At 36.7% G+C, this 23,633-nt stretch overlaps 2 protein-coding genes across 4 annotated transcripts; one reads left to right on the top strand and one right to left on the bottom strand.

Annotated features, from left to right (window-relative positions):
- Nucleotides 1-4,638: 4,638 nt before the first annotated feature.
- Nucleotides 4,639-16,612, top strand: LOC120082547 (developmentally-regulated G protein 2). Of its 3 annotated transcripts, none has more exons than XM_039037764.2 (13): nucleotides 4,639-4,792; nucleotides 4,984-5,043; nucleotides 5,142-5,227; nucleotides 5,360-5,427; nucleotides 6,078-6,154; nucleotides 6,856-7,036; nucleotides 7,232-7,288; nucleotides 13,781-13,855; nucleotides 14,000-14,119; nucleotides 15,108-15,278; nucleotides 15,646-15,759; nucleotides 15,854-16,024; nucleotides 16,198-16,612. In XM_039037764.2, exons 3-13 carry the CDS (start codon nucleotides 5,158-5,160, stop codon nucleotides 16,291-16,293), a joined length of 1,200 nt encoding a protein of 399 aa, XP_038893692.1. In that variant the 5' UTR covers nucleotides 4,639-4,792; nucleotides 4,984-5,043; nucleotides 5,142-5,157; the 3' UTR covers nucleotides 16,294-16,612. The 3 variants fall into 3 exon arrangements, with proteins under 3 accessions (XP_038893692.1, XP_038893701.1, XP_090167441.1); XM_090311315.1 differs by having other exon boundaries at nucleotides 4,712-4,792; nucleotides 4,882-5,043; XM_039037773.2 differs by lacking the exon at nucleotides 4,984-5,043 and having other exon boundaries at nucleotides 4,656-4,792.
- A 321-nt stretch (nucleotides 16,613-16,933) lies between these two features.
- LOC120082539 (pentatricopeptide repeat-containing protein At5g08510-like) lies at nucleotides 16,934-19,664 on the bottom strand. Its single transcript, XM_039037751.2, has 2 exons — nucleotides 18,319-19,664; nucleotides 16,934-17,800 (listed from the first exon to the last, which is right to left on the bottom strand). Exons 1-2 carry the CDS (start codon nucleotides 19,358-19,360, stop codon nucleotides 17,151-17,153), a joined length of 1,692 nt encoding a protein of 563 aa, XP_038893679.1. The 5' UTR covers nucleotides 19,361-19,664; the 3' UTR covers nucleotides 16,934-17,150.
- Between the last annotated feature and the right edge of the window lie 3,969 nt (nucleotides 19,665-23,633).

Genomic DNA, 23,633 nt, shown 5'->3' with positions numbered 1-23,633 from the left:
TTGCTACACACTTAATTAGGGAAAATTAAAAAGATATTGTTCTTTTAGAAACTATTTAGGAAAATATTGTTGTTTTCAAACTATTTGTAAAAATATTGTTGTTTTTTTTATTTTTTTTAAATAAGTCGAGGGTTGAAAATTCGACTTAACCTTCCTTTCATTTGTACGTCGAACTTTAAACCCTCGACCTTGCCCTTCCTAACATTATTATTGAGTATGTTTAATTATCATTCCGGAGACCTTCCTCTATCAAAAGATCGTATTTCTAAATTTTCATAAGGTCCCCCTGGAATTCCTTCCAAAGCTTGTTAAATAATTTTTACGGATTTTTTCATCTCAGCAAGTCTAACTAAATAACGAACTAATGAATCTCCTTCTTTTTGCCACTGAACTTCCCAATCAAATTCGAGAGCAAGATTATGAGAGAGAGCGAGATTTTGAGAGAGAGAGTTTGCGAGAGCGAGAGCGAAATAGCGAGATTTTGACAGAGAGCGAGAATACCGTACAAATTTCCCTTTTTTCCCTTTTTAATTATCACACATTCCACCTTCTTCTTTCTAATCCTTTCTTTTCTTTTTCTTTTTTTTTTAATTTTCCATTTTATAAAAAAAAATCTAAAAATATTTTATTATTTTATTTAAACTCTAAAAAGAATAAATTAAAAAAATAATAACTCATAAAAATAAAAAAAAATGTAAATTAAATATCTCATTTATATAAAAATAATTACAAAAATCAATGTGTCTCACAAGGCGGACGTCGTCGATTTCGAGCTGGTTGTCGTCGTCGACTTCGAACTTGAGGTTGCTCGGGTTCTTCTTGATATTGCTCTGGTACCTCTGCAGGTACTTCATAATATAAATATTCATTATGCTCTCCATGACCCCGACCATGTCCATGCACGTATGAAGACGAAGGATCAGCCTCTGAGTCATAATGTCCTGAACCAAATGCTGACATCATCATCATCGGACTAACATAATCAGTTTGACTCTACGTCTGCGTCATAGGGGGCAACTCTTCCACATTATGTGCAACCTCATCAAACTCATCCTCTTCTCGAACAGGTCCTCTACGTCTAGGAGCTGGTGGAGGAACAATAGGTATATTGTACATATAATGAATTTCCTCCATATAGCTTTGGTTGTCACTACATATAGCTAGAACCTGGTTCGGATCATTCGCAACCTCACGGAGTCTACTGTTGTTCAATCTCTGTGAATTATAAAACAATTAGACCATATTTAAAATAAATTTAAATTAAAAATAATTAGATAATATTCATTCATTTACCAGATGACCCACAGTTGCTCCCAGACGAGTGACGTAGTGCCTTGTGATACTATTATACCAATGAATATATTCTTGAGTAATATCTGTGTCAAACTGTTTAAGAGAAACCCCACTGCAATAAACCTTGTATGATAGTGCCATCACACTAACAAATGTGCAACTTTTTTGGACCAATCTCCAGTCCTTAGGTCAATATCATGCAGTACGAGTTCAATATTACAAGGCGATGAGACATCCTGCTGAGAACCGAATTGTCTTATCATCCTGTCAGGAAGATGCCACCCACCAATGTGAAAACATATGAGAGGACTCATCGTCCGCTATATGTTTTGACCATTCGTACAAAAATTAGGCAAAGTATGCATAATAATTTTGTACGGCTCCCAAATAACCTAAAATACAAAATATTATATTAGAGAATATTAAAGACAAATACAATAAAAATGTAAATAAAATAATCAATTAGGTTTAGTGTAATGTACCTGTTCAGGTTGAAGCAGATCAAACATGTATCTATACTGGTTGACTACATGTGTGGCTGTCCGACTTGTTACATGAATAGTACCGCTCGGACCTGTTTCCTTTGGCATTGAGACTATGATGGTCGATCTTCACATGAAACACACCTTCATACCGATCGTATGATTGTACTTCATGTTTACTAAATCGTGCAGCCCATTTATTTATTTTGTCGTGTGCGTACCTAGATTTTTACTCTACTTAGTATTATAAAATATGTTTGAAATAAAGTATTAATAAATTATATATATAAAAAATAATATTTACCAGGTGTATTTATCTTGACGCTTCAATGCATCCCTTATTTCTGCTCTTCTTTTCTCGAAATAGTTCACGCATTTGAAAAATGTTATCCGAGCAAGAGTATTTATAAGCAACATTCGAGCTCCTTTGAGGACTCCATTTATGCACTCCAATGGATTTGTTGTCATCCACCCATATCTGAATCCTCCATCATGTGCTTGAGTCCATTGCTCTAAACTAATGTTGTCAAAAAAACTTAGACAACTCCGATTTATTCCTTTGATATCTTCAATTGCTTTGTTGAACTTTTGAATTTGAAATTGACACCCGGCACGATAAACATAATTTTTCAATGAATTAAATTTATACTTTTTATTGAAGTTGCTGAAGATATGTCGTAAGCAGAAATGATGACATTTTGGTCCCGTCCAACCATTTGCTGGGTTGTTCACTGCTGCAATTATACCAGCATGTCGATCTGAAATTAAACATACCTTTTCGTGTGTTACAATTTCTCTTAGGTGTTTCATACTTAGTGATCTCGAACAAGCCACCATACCGAGCGGTACTGTTCATGTAACAAGTGGCAAGCATTCGATATTCCATGCTCGCATTTTATGGCCGTTTGCTCACATTTTAACATGAACTACGAAGATTTTATTAAGGACTACTATAAATTATCAACGTATGCTGAATGTTACTCTCCTCAATTTCAACCTGTATCGCATGAAGATTATTGGACCACGCACCTTAATATGCCTGTCTTACATCCTGATCCATCGTTGTTGAGAAGACTTGGTAGACCGAAAAGTTCACGTTATCACAACGAGATGGATTGGACAGAACCAGCCACTCGATAACGATGTGGATTTTGTAACCAGTTAGGGCATAATCGAAGGAAGTGTCCTTCGTTACTAAGACGGGCTCCAGATAGTTAGAGATTGAATAATAAATATTTTTTTTTATTATATATTCATTTTATTGTATATTCAATTTTTTTTATTATAATTTATTGTATATTCAATTTTTTTTATAATAATCTATTGTATATTCATTTTTTTTTTTGTAATCAATAAAGTTTTACATTATAATAATCTAATATATTTAATTTATAATATAATAATCTAATATATTCAATTTGTTATCTAATGATTATTCAATTATAGTATAATAATCTAATATATTCAATTTATTGTCTAATGATTATTCAATTATAGTATAATAATCTAATATATTCAATTATAGTCTAATGATTATTCAATTATAGTATGATTATTAGCTATTTTTTCTCTTTTTTTATATATATTTCTATGGAAAGTTCAAATAAAGTGAAGACTCTCGCTCTCTCCTAAGATCTCGCTTTTTTAGTCTCGCTTTCTCCTAAGATCTCGCTCTCTCCTAAGATCTTGCTTTCTCACTCTCACTCTCTCCTAAGATCTCGCTCTCTCAGTATCGTTCTCTCCTAAGATCTCGCTCTCTCAGTATCGCTCTCTCCTAAGATCTTGCTCTTTTACTCTCGCTCTCTCCTAAGATCTCGCTCTCTCTCAATATCTTGCTTTCTCTGTTATTGCTGTTATTTTACAATTAATGATTACTAGCTTTCATTTCTTCTGGAACAATCACAAACACTTTTTTGATTATGGATCTACTACGAGAAACTCAATTCGTAATCTTAGCATTCAATGTGTATTCCTGAATAATCTCATTTTTCAATTATTCAATCATTTCATTTTACGAAGTTCAATGTTAGTCAGATTAGTCAATATAAACTAAATCTTGCTCTCTCCAACATTCTCGCTTTGAATCTCGCTCTCTCCTAAAATCTCGCTTTGAATCTCGCTCTCTCCTTAATCTGCTTCAGCCCACTTATCTCCTTAATCGATTTGAAGTTTCGACATGTGTGTAACTTTCGACAACCTAATATACAAAATTTTGTTCGTAGACAAAGCTAATTTGGAATTGTCTTTCATTCCAAGGCATAACTTGTATCCATGCGCTTCATATTCGTCTGGAGTTGGCTCCCAGAAATATAGCCATCCCCACTCCCTCACGTTAATCCTACAAGCCTCCGTCTAATTCGAAATGATAAAAAATGCATAGGTTGTTAGAAGTAGCTCGAGTACAAAGATACATATAGTATACCCAGATACATGTAGTATACCATCTCATTACTTTATTTCCTCTATGAGGGAAAAAGAAAAGTAATAAACCAGCAATCTCGAGGGTGGATGTGTGTCAAAACTTCAATCTTCGACAACCTAAGCGAGATTCGCGAGATTTCCCTTGTCGAGGATTGAAGTTTCGGCCTATGTATTGTTTCCAAGTTTTTCTTTGTTTGTCGAGTTCTCAACGTTCGACCTCCACATTAGTCGAGTTCTCAACGTTCGACCTCTAGCCTCGAACTCCCAAAACAACCATATTTCTCTAATAAGTTTCAAACAACCATATTTCTCTAATAAATTTTGAAAACAATAATATTAATATTAAAGGTCCAACTTAATTATCATTCCTATAATTTCCACCATTGCAATGACCCATTTACCCTAAAATTATTTTAAATAAAAGTAGACATTTTGAATGAAACTGGGCCTCTTGAAAAGCCCAGTACTGTTAAATCTGATTTTTAAAGACCTACTCTGTCTGGCCATGCTCTCTTGTTCTTGGCCTGGCGCTTTTCTTCCTCCTTCCCCCCTTCTCCGTCCTTCAAGCTCCACGGATCCTCGCCTAGTCGATCACAGTGAGTCATATTCAACTAATTTGCTCCATCATTTTCTTTCTTCTTCCGGTTGATTTGTAGCCTTCTGAATTATCCATTAATAACTGTAGCTTGCTGTTCGTTGATGCTTATAATTGGACGTGAACTTGAATTCGTAATTATGATCTTCTTTCTTTCATTTTCTTTTGTTATTTTGGAAATTTATCGATCAGCAAAACGGAGACTGGTCCGAAGTCAATACTCCACTGAGGCATTCATTGGTGTCGATCAACGTACATTGTTTTCTGTTGTTTTCTTGAAGGTAAATTCGGTTGAACACAACATATATCTTACTTCTTCTTGTGTTGGTGCTTCGATTGTGGTTTTGCAGTTGAAGACGTAGCAAAATGGGAATAATTGAAAGAATTAAAGAAATCGAGGCCGAGATGGCTCGTACTCAGAAAAATAAGGCCACAGGTATTTGGTTCATTAATCTGTTGTCATCAGTCTCTTCCTTTTACGTGAGTTGTGCATATACCACAATTTGTATTTACTTTTTCTGGTCTAAATGTTCAAAACGGTTTTTTGTATTACTTTCTCAAACCGCAGAATATCATCTTGGTCAGCTCAAGGCAAAGATAGCAAAGTTGAGGACGCAGTTGTTAGAGCCTCCAAAAGTATGGATATCTTGTGTTCCTCCATGTCTGCTGATTCTTTCTTTTAGTTTGTAAGCTTTGTTTAAGTGAGACCCGGAAGAATGCATCTGCTTCCCTCGTGGTGTTGTCACTTATCTGTTTCGGAATTGATAGTTTTCTATGCGTTCTAGTGCTTCGGCGAATAGGCACTTGGTGTTGCTTTTGGAACTCTTAAAAGTAATTTCATCCTACTACGAGTCGTTTTCTGATTAATTCAAAATTTAATTCAATATAGCCTCTTTTATTATTACTCAAGCAATCCATCATCTTCTTCTTCTTTCTCTTCTTCTTCCCAAAGAAATTATAAATCCAAACCATTATTATCAAACGTTATGTGTTTTTCTTGTACGGTCAACTCCAATCCCAAACTTGTTCTAAATCTAGTTCATATTACACACATTTTTTGAATGAAATTTCATGTTATCAAAGCAGACATTTTTGTAGTGTTTTGATATCCAAGCAAAATAAATTTGATATTATTAATCAGGGTGTTTAAAATTCTCATATTACTTATTTTAGTCCGTGCTAAATTTGCTAAGATGCTCCTGGATATTTCTTCTTAGCCCCCTTGTATGGTGGGATTTGTGAAAAATTGGCTTTCATATTTACCATTTTTAACCTGATGCATTCAGGGTTCAAGTGGAGGTGGAGAGGGTTTTGAAGTTACAAAATATGGCCATGGGCGTGTTGCACTCATTGGATTTCCAAGGTTTTTCCTGTTCTCACTTTTACGATAGTTATTTCTCTTAAAACTGTAGAAAAGAGATACTTGAATTTGATATGGAAGGAGACACCAGGCTTGGTGCTCTGAACAAAACTTGACCATAAGAGCTTTTTGAACCTATATGCTCAGATCTTGTGGATGTTCGTCTCCAAACCAACACTATTCTTTTTTATTTCATTTTCAACACTAACCGCTACCAATTCCTGACAATGGCACCATAAACTTGATGACCATAAGTTTTAATGCTTTATCTTTATGCATATAGACAGTGATGAATATGAATGATACAAGCTCATGTTGCCATAAACTTGTAAGGATAATGTATATTTTCTTATTATGCATGCATAGTTCTTCTCTTTTCTTTTGATAATAAACAAGAGTTTTGTGCATGTCATCCTTGCGAGGGGATATACTAATTGTCGTTGCATTATTCCAATTTTATTGGATGTCCTCCTCCTCGAAGGAAATTCATATGAAACTAGTTGTTGTTATTAATAATAATAATAATAATTAATTAATTAATTAAAATTAATGTGGTTGTCAAATTTTATTATAATTGAGTTGCAGGTTCCATTATGCCTTAAAGTACGTGTTACTTATTAAGCAATCCTGGTCTATTCATATATGGAATAGCATTGTTTGTATTAAAGGAATCAATCTGACAAGTCTCCTTTTTCCTTTTGTAGTGTGGGAAAGTCCACACTTTTAACAATGTTGACGGGCACTCAATCAGAAGCCGCCTCCTATGAGTTTACAACGCTGACTTGCATCCCTGGGATTATACACTACAATGATACCAAAATTCAGCTGCTTGACCTTCCTGGAATTATTGAAGGTGCGTCTGAAGGAAAGGGGCGTGGTAGACAGGTAAATTAGTTTCTAATTTTTTTTTGTTGTAGGCTTATAGTACATGATTAACCATTTGAGGTGGTATAATCTCATGTTTTGTTTATTTTATTTGAAGAGTAATTGGTTATAGTCCTTTTGTTTTAGCCACTCAGTCCACTTCCCTTTTAAATATTCAATATATCATGGATGCTACATGAACTTTATTTTACACAGGTTATTGCCGTTTCCAAGTCTTCAGACTTAGTCTTGATGGTTCTTGATGCCTCAAAAGTAAGTTTTAACAGCCATATTCTTTGAATGTGCTTTTGATTTTAACCAAATTTTCTTGTATATGTTGAATTATTTCACTCTTTAATGTTCGACACCAAAATTAAGGCTGTATAATTGAATTTGTCTGACATGAGGTTGCATTCAGTAGCCTTGATGTTATCTTCCCAGGATTTGTTTTCTTCGCCCACTTTGGGTTTTTTACGCCCATTTTCTGATTATGATACTCTGGAGGTTGTGGGCCTTCTTTCAATTATCTTTTATCAGAGGGTTTGTTTAGGGAGAATGGATGTTAGGATTTGGAATCCTCTCCCGTCTGAGGAGTTCACCTGTTGTTCTTTTTTCCATTTGGTTTGTTTCCTTTCTCCTATTTAGGTAGCCTTAGTTTTTCCTTCCTTTGGAAGACTAGAATTCCTAAGAAAGTGAGGTTCTTTGCCTAGCAAATCTTGCATGGGAGAGTGAAAACTCAAGATCTTATCCAACAACACTCTACCTTTGTGTTTTGGTCGCAATAGTGTGTTCTTTGCAGATGTTATGAGGAGTATCTTGACCATCTCTTATGGGGCTATCAAATTGCTCCCTCTCTTTGGAGTTGGTGCTTCATTGTGTTTGCGGTGGTGTGGGTGTGTAATGGGAATTGTCATTGTTTGATTGAGGAGATTCTGATGAACTCCCCCTTTTGTGATAAGGAATGAGTGTTATCGTAGGCATGTTTCTCAATTTTGTGGGGAGTGTGACGGATATTAGTAGGATCTTTAGGGGGTTTAGAGGTCGCTGGAAGAGGTCTAGGAGGTTGTGAGATTAATGCCTCTTTATGGGCTTCTGTGAATCATATTTTAAGTATCAGTTAGGTCTTATTCTTTTGGATTGGCTACCTTTCTTTTAGTTGTAGGTTGTAGTGGATTCCTTTCGTGGGATATTTTTTTTAATGCCCTTGTACATTCTTTTGCTTTCTCAATGAAAGTTTGGTTTCTTATCTAAAAAAAATTCACAGGAAATCTGGGACAATAACAAGAAAATATCTAATGTAGTTGTTCAATTACTATAACTGTATGGTGCATTGGTGCTTATAATTTATTGGATGTGTTAGCTGCTGCCTGCTATAATTACTTTTGTCCGAAAGCCTAGCCTAATACCAATTCATATTTTCTAGTCTTTTATACATATTCTTGCATGGTTTTTGTTAAGAGAATAATGCCCCTTCTCAATTACCTGACGGTCACATGGGTCTCTTCACAAGCAATTATTTCCCAGATATGCTAGAAAGATTTTGTTTTTAAAGTTTTTACTGGTACTATGGTGATTGGGTATCTTAATGTTATTAATTAACCATTTGAAAATGACAACCAACATATGCTACTTCTTTGAAGGATTATTTAATATTATTGGAAATTCTACTGTTTATAAGCAGTTGACAAGCACTTCCTATAATATATTTATGATAGAATCAGTATTAGGGGATTATTAGGGTATTAAGGGCATAATAGGAATTAGATAGGGAGTTAGTTATAATTGTTGGTTATAAATAGAGGGAAAGGGGAATGGAGGAGGCAAACAATATTTGGCATATGAATTAGGGCTTGAGGGTTATCTCAAGATTGGGAGGGTCCAAGTACCTCGAACACTTGGTTTATCTTGCATTTTCGATATCTATTTTATATTTCAATATATCCGGGTTCTATCAATTTGGTATCAGAGCAGTTTTTTGGGCATGGTGGGAAAAATGGAGAGCAGAATGATCGCTGTGGAAGAAAAGCAAGCTCAAATAGAGGAGAAGATGAATCTGCACTTTAGAAAGCTTAGCAAGAAGCTTGAATTTATATTGAATCAGTTGAATCTGGTTTTATATCGCCTGGAGACTTGGATGGGCGGTGATCAAGGTGCTTCATCAGAGCGAATGACAACCGATGAAGAGAGAGGAATTATGGAATCAGCCTCAGTGGAATCAAAGAAAAATGTGATGGAAACTGATCCTGTGCAAAAAATTGCACAATCAATCATCGAGGACGAGAAAAACACTCCAACAAATGAGGGAGAAGAAAGAACGAGGCCTCTGAATCATCATGTGAAGAAAAAAATTAAGGAAAAGAGGGAAAACAAGGCCGAGCAGAAGCAAAGGAGAAGATATGTACAACAAACCAGAACACATGGCTTCTGTAAAAGCAGTATAAAAAAGAATAAAAAGATGGGGAAACTACCGAAGAATATGAAGACGAAGGGCCAATCGACAGTTCGACGACATTCGAAAACTTACTGAAGTTCAGAGAGTGGTTTTAAAGTAGAAGAGGCAAGGAGTTTGCAAGAGATCTGCCGGCAAGGAGCAATCGGTGGCCAAAGACGTTTCAAGGGAAATCGTTGGCGATTGTGGCTTCGAAGGGTAGAGATGAAAAGTTGGAGGCGTCGTCGCAAGAACCGCGAAGCGGTGGCGTGGGTGGACGATTCACACGAAAATAAAAATCAAAGAAGAGTAATAGCCAGCGGAGACAGTCGTCCATATGTGCAAGTGTGGGCCAAGATGAAAATTTGGAAGAAAGGTCGATGCAAGGGTCGAGAAGAGGCCGCAGAGGGATTGATGTGGTGTCATAGAGGTCCGAAGAGAGGTCGCCTTTGATTCTTAGAGACAAAAATCGAGAGTAGGCACCGACGGAGTATCGTGAAGAAATCATTGATGGAGGTCAACGACAAACGTGTGAATGGCCGGGGAACTGGACTTGGAGATGGCGACATTGCAATTTTCGTAAGAAAAAAAAAAAAATAGCAAGGTGAACGTTTACTGATTCCAGCGGCGGCACAAGCTTCGTGAAGGGCGGCCATGGTGAAAAGGGTTCACGAAAAGAGTTGTTAGGAGAGAGGGATTCACGAAAAAGCAGAGAATATTTTTTTTTTTTTAAAAAGAAACTGAAATGAAGCCCTAGTCACGTGGGTTGTTAGGAAGAAGAATCTGGGTAGTTGGCCATCACGTGGGTTATTTTGGCATGCTGTTTGTTGGGCTGATGGGCTGGCTTTAAGGAGTAATGGCAGCCCATTCGTTCTCAAAGGCAGTTTTGGGGCTGATATTAACATTAGCTTCGGGTGGTTGTTTTTTTTTTATGACTCCTTAAAAAAAAAAAAAAAATTGTGTACCCACACCTTGAGGACAAGGTGTGTTTTAGGGGCCGGTAATGATAGAATCAGTATTAGGGGATTATTAGGGTATTAAGAGCATAATAGGAATTAGATAGGGAGTTAGTTATAATTGTTGGTTATAAATAGAGGGAGAAAGGGAATGGAGGAGGCAAGCAATATTTGGCATATGAATTAGGGCTTGAGGGTTATCTCAAGATTGGGAGGGTCCAAGTACCTCAAACACTTGGTTTATCTTGCATTTTTGATATCTTTTTTATATTTCAATATATCCGGGTTCTATCAATTTATTGTAATTTCCTTAGTTTAGTTAGTACCTTCTTATGGGTGTAATTTAAGTCAACATTATATAAGACCCCTAGTTAGAAATATATTAGGAATATTAGCAGGGAGATTAGTAGGGGCATATGAATAAATAGATAGTAAGTTGTTATGAATTTTAGTTATAAATAGGGGAGAGGGGTGAGAGAAAGGTGTGAAGAATTTAGTAGGATTTCTTAATTGGGAATTTAAGATAGAATTTCTCAACCCTCTAGAATGTGCTAGAATTTCTCAACCCTCTAGAATGTGCTGAGTATTATCTTGTTACTATTTCTTTTAATATTTCAATATATTTTCATGTTTGATTGTTCTTAAGTCCATTCTTTGTTATTGAGTTTGTTCTTGTTAGGATGGATCCTAACAAATTGGTATTAGAGCCGTTCAATCATGGGAGTAATGTTTTTTTTAGCAATGGAAGAAGAAGCTCGTTGGTCATGGGAGTGAGTGCTACAATGGAATGCTGATTGCAAATGTGAGATGGAGGAACGAGGAGAAACTCCATGGACATGGAGCAAGCACAAAAGTGGATTGCAGATAAACAAGTGTAGAATGGCGGAAGAAGAAAACCATGAAGAGAAATTGCAAGAAAATTCTAGAGATCCAAGAGTAGAGCAAAATCGAGATGAGATTTTCGAGTTGGAAGTGGAAATCAAGACCGACAGTGGTTCAATCGTAGGAAAGGACGAAGAATCGAGCGAAACTCCAACATGGGTAACGAAAAGAGAAGAATCAGAATATAATGCTAGATAAGATTGAGGCAAGTTTACGAAGGTTGAATCGGAGGATCGTTCATGAAGAAGTTGGAAAGAAGATGCAAAACCTGATCACACGTACCCATGGCCGGTGACGAAAGATAAGATGGCCGGAGATAAGAACTTGTTGGAAATGGATGCATTGATTGAAGGAGACAGAAGTAACACCTAAAGGAGGAAGAACAACACTGTCAAAAAGAGGAGTTGGCAAACACACGAAAAAACGTTGGAGGGATAACTTTTCGGCTATCAAATGGTTGGAAAAACGACTTGGCGGTCGGATGAAGGAAAAGAAGTCGTTGGTAGTTCAGCGGCTGGGGTGGCTAAAAGATTGGAAGAAAGGTTGGTTTAGAAGCCGCAAGGTGCGAGAGTGAAGAGATAAGGATAATGAAGATGAAGATCAGAGGCGATGGCATGGGTGGCCGGAGTTGATGAAGAAATCACAAAGAGAGGCAGAGCTACGTACAAAGATTGGAAGAAGATGACGTGGGCGGATTTGAAGGCTGACCGGTAGCTAAGATGATGGTGGATCCAAAAACAAAGAGGACAATAGCTAGATCCAATGACGAAGGTGAAGGTGGTTGGCGATGAGTGTAATCGGATTGTTCATGGTAGAAGAAGTCGCGACGAAGATGGAGGAGGAGGAAGGTGAGCGATCGTGGGAAAGATGGGGACCACTGACGTGTCAAAATCTTATAGGAGAGACGTTTAAATGGAAAGGGAATGTCAACCCGAAGGTTATGGGCTTACTTAGCCCATGGTTATATTCGGATGGAAAGTGAACGAAATTGGCCAGGGCGAAAATGGGAGGGAAATGAAAAGTCTAACCCTAGTGCAATCTACGTGTCAACCTTTTGGGCAATAGGAGGGGAATGGAATCATGACCATAATTCTAGGGTTATGGGACTAAAATTGAACCCTAAAATCAATGGCCAACGATGGAAATTTCATCAGAAAAGTAGAGGAAGGGCGAAAATGGGAAAAGGGGGAAATTTTGCAGAAAGGCAAGTTGGACGGCGAAGGAAGATTTGGCAGATAACCTATTTATTGGCTACCATAAGTGGCATTGGAAAGTCATTTGTGCACTTAGGACGGGCTTTTCTTGAGGTAAGCATGGCGGTCTATCATCTCATTGTAGCGAATAAACCCCGTCAAACTATTGAAGAAGCAGTAATCGAGTTACTGAGTGGCGGAGGAGGGCGACCAAATGATCGGACAGTAAGGCGTCAGGTTGCAGATATGGGCAAGGAAGCTGAAGACGCTAAAGATGGTAAAAAAAAGGGGTTACCGTCAATGGAGAAGGTGGTGGAAGGAAGGGGCAGCCTTTTTTGTGAGAAATTGGAGCAACAAAACACACACCCACGAGGTGGGGCCATGGACTGGAAAAAATTACAATATTAAGTCTGAATTAGTTAGCGGGCTGAATTTGCTTAAAAAGGCGCAATTAACTTCAAATGGGCGACCTAGTATAAATGAGGAAGTTGAGTTCTTAAGGGAATATGGGTTATGGGCCAGAGGGGAGGTGCTGGAAATATGGAAAGTTGGCCACGCAAAGATTCTTGAAGACAGAAGAAAGGAACTCAGTGGGCTTGAGTTTGATAATGAAATTGATGCCCATTTGTTAGAATGGCAGGAAAGGGGCTGGACGGAAGCTCATGGGCAATTTTAAAGAAAATGGTGTGAATTGGGCCGTGGATATACAAGTTGTTAATAATGGTCACGTGCCTTGTGAGAAGGAAGATTATGGAAGTCTCTATAGGGTCTTGGGTAGTCTGATGGGCTGAATGCAAGTGAGATTACTCAATTCAATTTATTTCCAAGGCTAAAGAGAAGACAATTTTTTCCAAGGAAGCTGGTAGTGAGAGTGTGTTAAAAGTGTGAGAAGGAACGTTATCCAATTTTGTGATTTGTAAGCACACCTTGAGGACAAGGTGTCTTTGAAGGGTGGAGTATTGTAAGATCCCTAGTTAGAAATATATTAGGAATATTATCAGGGAGATTAGAAGGGACATATGAGTAATTAGATAGTAAGTTTGTTATGAATTTTAGTTATAAATAGGGGAAGAGAGGTGAGAGTAAGGTGTGAAGAATTTAGTGGGATTTCCTAATTGGGAATTTGAGAGAGGATTTCTCAGCCCTCTAGAATGTGCTGAGTATTATCTTGTTACTATTTCTTTTAATATTTCAATATATTTTCATGCTTGATTGTTCTTGAGTCCATTCCTTGTTATTGAGTTTTCTCTTGTTAGGGAGGATCCTAACACATTCTCATGATATGCTATTTCTATGTAATCTCTAGAGTGAGGGCCATCGCCAGATTCTAACAAGAGAACTGGAAGCAGTGGGTCTGCGTTTGAACAAGAGACCACCTCAAGTAAGTTTTTGGCTTTGCTAGTTTCTTTACCGGTGTTCCCATATTTACTTCAATTTGGCTGAAATAGAAAATTCTTCTCGTTCATTCTTGTTCAGGTTAATCAGTTAGCACTTCAATTATCTCTGCTTTAATTCTTATATGCAGATATATTTCAAGAAGAAAAAAACAGGAGGTATTTCATTCAATAGTACTCTTCCTTTAACACATGTTGACGAGAAGTTGTGCTATCAAATTCTACACGAATACAAAATTCACAATGCAGAGGTATAGCTTTCAACTGAATGTAGGTGACTGGTTTTCATCCTTAATTTCTGATCTATGTTCCTTGCATTGGAACCTTCCTTTGATGACTGAATTATCTGTGATTACCTCCTTCGATATTCTCATTTTCCCCCCCTTCAATTTCTTATTTATTGGGAAGCAAGGGAAATCCATGTTACTGAACTGGAAGAACTGGTTGAAGATGTGATAGTCCACGGACGGAAGATGTAGAGTGCATATAAAAAGCTTTCCACTTACTATGATGAGGGAGAGTTGTTGAAAAAGAAAAACAAGTTCTACTGAACTGTTTTGGCTTAAGTCTGACCTTAAAAGAGGCTCGTGGTTGGCATCAATGCCGATCTGAAATAGGACAGATCCGACTTATGTCACCCAATCATATTGCAGACTGGCCTTTTTTTTTTATCTTTTATTTTTTTTTATTTTCCTTAGAATAATATATTCATGTGCGGTGGATGGATTCAGACCTACAACCTCATAGAAGTAAAATATGGCTTCACTTTTAAGCTAAGTTCATATTTGCATCCTCTTTTTTTTTAAAAAAAATTTGAACTTCCACTTAGGGAAGTTGTCTGGTAGTATCCATGTTACTAGGTGGATTCATCCATTTTTGCACTCTCCATTGCGATATCTCTAATTACTTGTATAGCAATAAACTAAGTTGATTGTACTAACTATAGTTTATCCCCCAAATTTGAAAACTGACGCTTTGTTCCACTTTGTACTTTTGCCCTCGATTTCCATCTGGAGCCCAAAACTCCTGCACAGTTGGATCGCCTCTGACAGATGGTTCCAACGTCTAGGTATTTGGAGGTTGACCTTTTGGGTCACGAAGTCTTAAGTAGTATATGTGAACGATTTTTCCCTTTCTTCTGCATGATTCTTTTTTTCTGCATAGATAGAAGGTATTAGATTAGTTTCACGCCATTCTTTCTATTTGACAATCTGCATGACCACTATGTTGATTTTTTAGGTACTCTTTCGAGAGGATGCCACGGTTGATGATCTTATTGATGTAATTGAGGGGAACCGTAAGTACATGAAGTGTGTGTATGTCTACAACAAGATTGATGTTGTTGGTATTGATGACGTAGACAAGTTAGCCCGCCAGCCCAATTCAGTTGTCATTAGTTGTAATCTCAAGGTATGTTCTATCATTTTAGTTTCCACTGAGTTTGAGTGGAGACTTTAATGTCTGCCCATCCATGTTGGACCAACATATTAACATGTCTTGCATCCTTGCGCTTGAAAATCTCCATCAGTAATTTAGCTTCTGAGTTTAACTGTAGCGTGTTGACATGCACAATCTCTTTTTGGTTTTCTCTAATCTTCTATTTGTTTATGTAATAAAATATTACCCAAGTGCCGAAACCTGTAGTTAAGTTGCATTCACATCACATATCTGGTGTGAACTCAAGGTAGTCTAAGCAGTAAATATGTTGTTTAAACGTGGCTTGCCAGTCTATATGGATTTTACCATAATGAGTTTCTCTTTTCTGTTATTTGCACAGTTGAACTTGGACAGACTACTATCTAGGATGTGGGAGGAGATGGGCCTTGTTAGAGTTTATACCAAGCCTCAAGGCCAGCAACCTGACTTCTCAGATCCAGTTGTTCTTTCTGCTGTATGCATTACCCTCCCGTTTCCCTTCTAAAATCATTTATTAATGTATTTGTTTTAATCCTTTTGTTGTCATTTCTCCATGAATGTAATTTTAGGATAGAGGTGGCTGTACAGTTGAGGACTTTTGCAATCATATCCACAGGAGTTTGGTTAAAGATGTGAAATACGTGCTTGTATGGGGTACAAGTGCGCGCCACTATCCACAGCATTGTGGCCTTGGTCATGTTCTAAATGACGAGGATGTGGTTCAGATTGTTAAGAAAAAGGTACAGAATGTTGTTCGTCTTTGCTAATTTAACTGGGACCGCTCCATAGTCCATAGTGTAATTATTCGAACATTTTGTGACCTATAACAACTCCTCACTTTTCATTTTGACTTTATTAAATATTTTATTGTATTTTGGTTGTGTATATGACACCTGCAATTTGAATTTTTCAGGAAAAGGAAGAGGGAGGGAGAGGTCGTTTCAAGTCGCATACAACTGGTCCAGCTCGGATATCTGACAGAGAAAAGAAGGCTCCTTTAAAGACATAATTACAGCATTAGATGATACCAAGTTAATCTGGAGTGCTTGTTTGAAGCAGAGCTACTATTCATTGAAGATGTGTGACATATCCGGTTAGTTTTATATCCCAATCAATCCACGAAGATTATGATGTGATTTATTATGTTGCTTTCACCGGGCCCTGCTCAACATCGGCAAATCTTTCTTAGACCACAATGTATAATTGGAAGTTATTGATAAGAAATCCTTTGTATTTTAGATGTTAAGATGTACTAGAACTACAATTCGATTCCATGTTTTTAAAAATTATGAAAGATATGCCAAAAGTTTTATATTTTGGCTTGATGATATGGTTGGAATTCGAATCACCCATTCATATTACTGTCTAATTCTTACCAGTTTGTGCTCTTATAGCATTGCGTTTATAATATATTGATATAAGAAATTAACACAGCTTTTATGGGGGAGTTCCAAAGAGTAGGCTTGGATGAATGTTGGAGAATTCTCAAAGGAAAAGTATTATTCATTCATTGTCCATACATGATGGGGAAGACTCTTATTTATAAAGTTTTAATACAAATGGGAGTAAAAAGGGAATTAACTTACTATTATCCAATTACTCAATCAACTCTATTCTTCTTACATCATAGCTAATTGTCAGTAGAATCATTTGTTCTTGTCATGAATTAGAATCAAGGTGTTACCGTTATAAATTTAAGAACATGTTGCCTTATATGAGCTTTCTAATTACATAATTTTTCTACTAATTCTGACTTGCCAAATATTCATATACACAAACCCTAAGAACAATGAATTAGGTCAGGAGAAGAATTTACGACCTTATTCTATATGTTGTACAACCTTGTCAAGAATTTAAGTTTCCGTTTCACGAAGATCTTGAAATCCAGCTATACCCTGGAAATTTTCTGATCCCTTTTTCAACCATCATGTTCCTAACCTTTTCTGCTTCATTCCATTCCTTCATCTGAGCATATGTATTCGCCAAAAGTACATAATTTCCTGTATTCTCAGGTTCCATTTCAAATAGATGTCTAGCAGCAATCTCACCCAGCTCCAAATTACCATGGATCTTGCAAGCTCCTAGCAATGACCCCCATGTTTTAGCATCAATTTCCCTCACCTTACCCTTAATAAGACTGTATGCCATTTCAACCTCACCAGCTCTTCCAAGGAGATCAACCATGCAGGCATAATGCTCCTTTAGCGGCTCAATTCCAAAATCCTTACTCATTAGTTCAAAATACTTGCATCCTTGTTCAATCATCCCTGCATGGCCACATGCATTTAGTACACCAGTGAAACAAACTTGATTTGGCTTTATGCCTTCTTCTTCCATCTTGGAGAAGAGATCCAATGCTTCTATGGCTTTTCCATGGTCAGCCAGGGCTGTGATCAACGTACTATAAGTTACAACATCTCTATCCTTCATTCTGTTAAATTCTTCTCGTGCCTTTTCTATATTACCGAACTTCGAATGCATGTGGATCAATGCGTTGGAGACGAAGAGAGTCCGATCTGCAATTTTAACATGTACGAAAAAACCAACAAAATGTTAGCGTTTGGATTTTAGATTAGAACAATGATGTAGGATATTTCGGAAATTTCAGAATTACTAAAATGATTATATTTTATTATTTGTTTTAAAATTTCAATTTAGTATTTTTAGATTAGGTGTAAAACCACCATTCTCTTCTAAATCTATTTAAAGGAGGATAGGTTTAGTTAGTTAGTTAGTTAGGTAGTTAGGTGTGAAATCGCCCGATTCCTTTAGGTCTATTTATAGGGAACAATGTCATTGTTTCAATCACAATTTCAATTCAATAAAATTCTGCTCCAAGATTTCTCCAAGAAAACTTTTAGTTTTGCATCAAGCAAGATCCTTGTTAGCCTTCTATTGATTTATAGATTTTAAATCAATCCCCTTACTTGATTCTACATTCTATCATATGAGTTAAACTTAAGCGATGGTCTTTAGAGGTTTAATGTGCTAGGATAGAAACCTTTAACGCTGAATATAAGTGTACCGAACTTACCACAGCAACCTTCTTCAACCTGGTCAATTAATTTGCTTCCCATCTCGACATCCCTAAGTTGAACACAAGCCGATATCGCTCCTACGAACGCTACCTCATTGGTTTCCAAATTTTCTTCTTTCATTTTCTTATGCAGTTCAATGGCCTCTTTTGCATACCCATTTTGAGAATAACAAGCCACCATTGCCGCACAACACGATGAATCTGGTACCAATATTTCACCGAAGATCCTTTTGGACTCTGCTACATCGCCGCACCTCCCATAACCCGCTATCATAGCAAGCCGTGAAACAGGATTTTGCTCTGGCATTGCATCATACAACTGCTTTGCAGCTTTCATGTTGCCGCAGTTGGCATACCCAGCCACCATAGTTGCCCAAGAAAATGAATTCCGCTGCTCCATTTTATCAAACAACTCCTGTGCATCATCCATCATTCCCAGCTTAGAATATCCACGAATCAAAGAAGTCCAAGCAACAATATCTTTATCATCTATTGCAACAAACACATTCCTAGCATCCAGCATGAATCCACATTTAGCATACATATCCATCAGCGAAGTTAGCACAATCTTGTTACTCAAGAAACCCAACTGCATGATCCTTGCGTGAACTTGTCTTCCTTCACATATCGCGGGCATACGAGCGGAGGCTGAGAGCACCGATGAGAAGGTGAATGCAGATTCCAGAACGCCTGCCTGCTGCATTCTAGCATACAAGGATATGGATTGGCCAAAATGGTAATGCTGAACATAATAGCAAATGAGAGAGGTCCAAGTGAACTGATTTGTACAGTTGGGTATTTCGTCGAACAGGTGGCGGGCATAGAAGTGATTGTCGGGTGGAAGCCGAAGCAGCCGGTTGAGTAACTTGGCCAAGAGAGGGCGGACACGATGGGGTTCGGCTGGAGATTTGATCAGAAGGCAGTGAATTTGTTTGAGTTCGATGACATTTTGGCTAAAGTTGATGCATTGATGAATGATGGATGAATTTATGCGACACCAGCTGAGGTTTGGGAGTGGGCGAAGAAGGTTGGCGCTCATAGAAAAGCAATGACAATTCAGATAATTTCTAGGAATCTTTTTCTTCGCTGTATTATCCAAGGGGCAAGCAGCCCTTTTTATACCAAGGATAACCCATTCTACGGTTTTTAAAAGAATGATAAATAATTAATATAATTCAAATAATAGAATTACAAAATTGCAGTCTTTTTAAATATAAAAAAAATATTTATACTTTATAAAAAAAAAAAAAAGAAAAAATACAAAGCACAACTGCCAGCTTGAATTTGTTTTTCCATAGGTTTGCAAGCGTGGTACCATCTGGTTCGTTGGATTTTTTCGTTTTCTAAACGTATCGTTTCAATCTTTCCCTTTAAACACTCATGTCATGAAGCTCACAAATAACTATTCCCCAAGGCGACAATTATTAAAGGGAAAATTAAAAAGATATTGTCATTGTTTTCAAACTATTTGTAAAAATATTATTGTTGTTTTTTTTTAAATAAGTCGAGGGTTGAAAATTCGACCTCGACCTTCCCTTTTCCATTTACATTTGCACGTTGAACTTTGAACCCTCGACCTTGCCCTAACATTATTATTGAGTTTGTTTAATTATCATTCCGGAGACCTTCTCATAATTATTTGATGTGGAGAGAACGAAAGATCTTCCTCATTCCGGAGACCTTCTGGAGACCTTCCTCATACAATCATAATTATTTGATGTGTTAAAAATAATTTTGTATTGGGAGAGAACGAAAGAGGGAAGAGTAAGAGAGAGAGCGAGAGCGCGATTTTGACTGAGAGTGAGAGCGAGAGCGAGATATCCATACAAATTTCTTTTCTTTTTCTTTTTTCTTTTTTCTTTTTTTTTTAACTATTACACATTCCACCTTTTCTTTCTTTCTTTCTTTCTTTCTTTCTTTCTTTTTTGTTTTTAATTTTCCATTTTATAAAAACAATTTCTAAAAATATTTTATTATTATTTATATTTTTTTTTAAAAAAGAAAAAAAACTCCATCAAAATCTTGGTACCAAATGTACAAAAGGAATTCAAGATCATTATTGTAAAATCTTTTAAACTATGGACCTCACTACTGTGATTAAAATTTCTGTTCTTTATATCAATAATACAATCTTATTTATAGACTTGCATGTGAAGGTTTTGAGTGTTGATTTGATTTATTATGTCCCCAAATTATTATCTAAAATATGTAAATTTGAATATTGAAGTTTTTTTTACCTAACTTTTTAGATTTAGACTATCTGATGTTATTATTTATGTCGGTGATATTTAAAAGCTTCTGTATCAAAATAATTACTATTCATAATATATAAAAAGAATAAATTAAAAAAATAATATCTCATAAAAATAAAAAAAAATGTAAATTAAATATCTCATTTATATAAAAATAATTACAAAAATCAATGTGTCCCATAAGGCGGACATCGTCGATTTCGAGCTGGTTGTCGTCGTCGACTTCGAACTTGAGGTTGCTCGGATTCTTCTTGATGTTGCTCTGGTACCTCTGCAGGCGCTTCATAATATAAATATTCATTATGCTCTCCACGACCCTGACCATGTCCATGCACGTATGAAGACGAAGGACTAGCTTTTGAGTCATAATGTCCTGAACCAAATGCTGGCATCATCATCATCAGACTAATCAGTTTGACTCTACGTCTGCATCATAGGGGCAACTCTTCCACATTATGGGCAACCTTATCAAACTCATCCTCTTCCCGAACAGGTCCTCTACGTCTAGGAGCTGGTGATAATGAATTTCCTCCATATAGCTTTGGTTGTCACTACATATAGCAAGAACCTGGTTCGGATCATTCGCTACCTCACGGAGTCTATGGTTGTTCGATCTCTGTGAATTATAAAACAATTAGACAATATTTAAAACGAATTTAAATTAAAAATAATTAGATAATATTCATTTACCAGATGACCCACAGCTGCTCTCAGACGAGTGACGTAGCGCCTTATGATATTATTATACCAATGAATATATTCTGGAGTGACATCTGTGTCAAACTGTTCAAGAGAAACCCCCACTGCAATAAACCTTGCACGATAGTGCCATCGTACTACCAAATGTGCAACTTTTTTGAACCAATCTCCAGTCCTTAAGTCAATATCATGCAGTACGGGTTCAGTATTACAAGGCGATGGGACATTTTGCTGAAAATCGAATTGTCTCATCACCCTGTCAGGAAGATGCCACTCACCAATGTGAAAACATATGAGAGAACTTATCGTCTGCCATATGTTTTGACCATTCGTACAAAAATTTGCATAATAATTTTGTACGGCTCCCAAATAACCTGAAACACAAAATATTATATTAGAGAATATTAAAGACAAATACAATAAAAATATGTATAAAATAATCAATTAGGTTTAGTGTAACGTACCTGTTCAGGTTGAAGCAGATCAAACATGTATCTATATTGGCTGACTACATGTGTGGCTGTCCTAGTCACAAAATTTGTCTCTCCACCTAAATTTTTAAATTGATAATTTATAATTTAAATTAAGTAGATCAGTGATATAAAAATTAAATTGAATTAAAACAACATACCGAGAAGCATAGGCTCGTCCAACCAACTGAGTGTCATTAACATGTTGTAGCTGTGGAGCCATTGTTGGAAATCGCTCACAAGCCCATAGTTGCAAAAGTATGAGAGGCCCATCTATCTCTCAAACCTCAGGTCTTGTTGCTTTGCATAGTTGTCTATACAACCATGCCAAGCATGCTCTACCCCATGAATACCGCCCGCATCATGGAGGTTAGCTAATAGTGGCAGGAACATCAAGTGAACAAAATGACTTGATTTATCTGAAAAACAGACTTCCACCATCTGTGAGCTCACGAAATTGTGTTCCTAACCATATTAAACTTAACCTCGATCCTTTAATCTTGTCGGCAGGTGGGGTCACACCGAGGTACAATTGACAAACTTCTAACCAGTCATCGTACATCACTCCGGTGACCAACTCACCGTCAACATGTAACCCCAACAACACTTCTATATCTTGTAGAGTGATAGTGCACTCTCCAACAGACATATGAAATGTATGCGTCTCAGGCATCCATCTCTCGACCAAGGCTGTGATCAGATGTCAGTCCAAATGAATAAATCCTAATATGGCAACCCCATAGAATCCAGATATGCGCAGTAGCAGTAGTATTCGAGGGTGGAGCGGGATAGTGCGCTGGAGAACTGCCTCTCGACGCCTGTAAGATATTTCTCCAGTAGTACGATCTCACCATGCAACAGATGATCGATGAATGGACTGGTCGTACAAAACATCGGGATCAACAGGTCCTGGGTTTAAAGCCCTGATCTGAAAAAAAAAAATATTTATTTCTCAATTAAAAAAATATTTGTTTCTCAATTAGAAGAATAATGTACAAGTTAATTAGAAGAATAATGTACAACTTAATTAAAAGAATAATGTACAACTTTATAATAAAAAAAATTGAATATACAATAAATTTATTTACTTTCCATAGAAATATATATATATACACATGACCAATGAGAAAAAAAAGCTAGTAATCATTAATGAAAAAATAACAACAATAACAGAATTTTGAATTGTAAGAGAGAGTGAGATTGAGAGCGAGATTATAAGAGAGAGCGAGATTGTAAGAGAGAGTGAGATTGTAGGAGAGAGAGAGATTGTGAGAGAGAGCGAGATTGTAGGAGAGAGCGAGACGCATACATTCCATAGACGTTGGAGATTGTCCCATCCTACAATCTCGCTTGCAATCTCGCTTTCTCCTACAATCTTGCTTTCAATCTCACAATCTCGCTCTCAATCTCGCTCTCTCTTACAATCTCGCTCTCTCTTACAATCTGCTTCACCCACTTATCTTTCTTGTCGAGGGTTGAAGTTTCGACTTATGTATGTCGAAACTTCAACCCTCGACAACCCTTGTTTCCAAGTTTTTCTTTGTTTGTCGAGTTCTCAATGTTCGATCTCTACATTAGTCGAATCCTCAACCCTCGACTTCTACCCTCGAATTTCCAAAACAACAATATTTCTCTAATAAGTTTCAAAACAACAATATTTCTTTAATAAGTTTTGAAAACAACAAGATTAATATTAAAGGTCCCTTATTAAACGACAAATTTATTTTATTTTATGTTAGTATTTGATGTAGGGACATTTTGGGAATATCTGTAATTTTCATTTGTATTAATTTGTAATTTTAATTTGTTTTCTTTGTAGTTTAGGTGTGAAAACACCCTTCTCCTTTGGGTCTATTTAATGGGTTTCTAGGATTATAATTAGTTAGTTAGT

This window comes from Benincasa hispida, chromosome 1 (genome assembly GCF_027475165.1).
Source record: "Benincasa hispida cultivar pf3 chromosome 1, pf3_genome.v1.1, whole genome shotgun sequence".
NCBI classification, from domain to species: Eukaryota; Viridiplantae; Streptophyta; class Magnoliopsida; order Cucurbitales; family Cucurbitaceae; genus Benincasa; species Benincasa hispida.
Note: the sequence above shows the minus strand (reverse complement) of the source record. Positions and strands in the feature narration are given on the sequence as shown.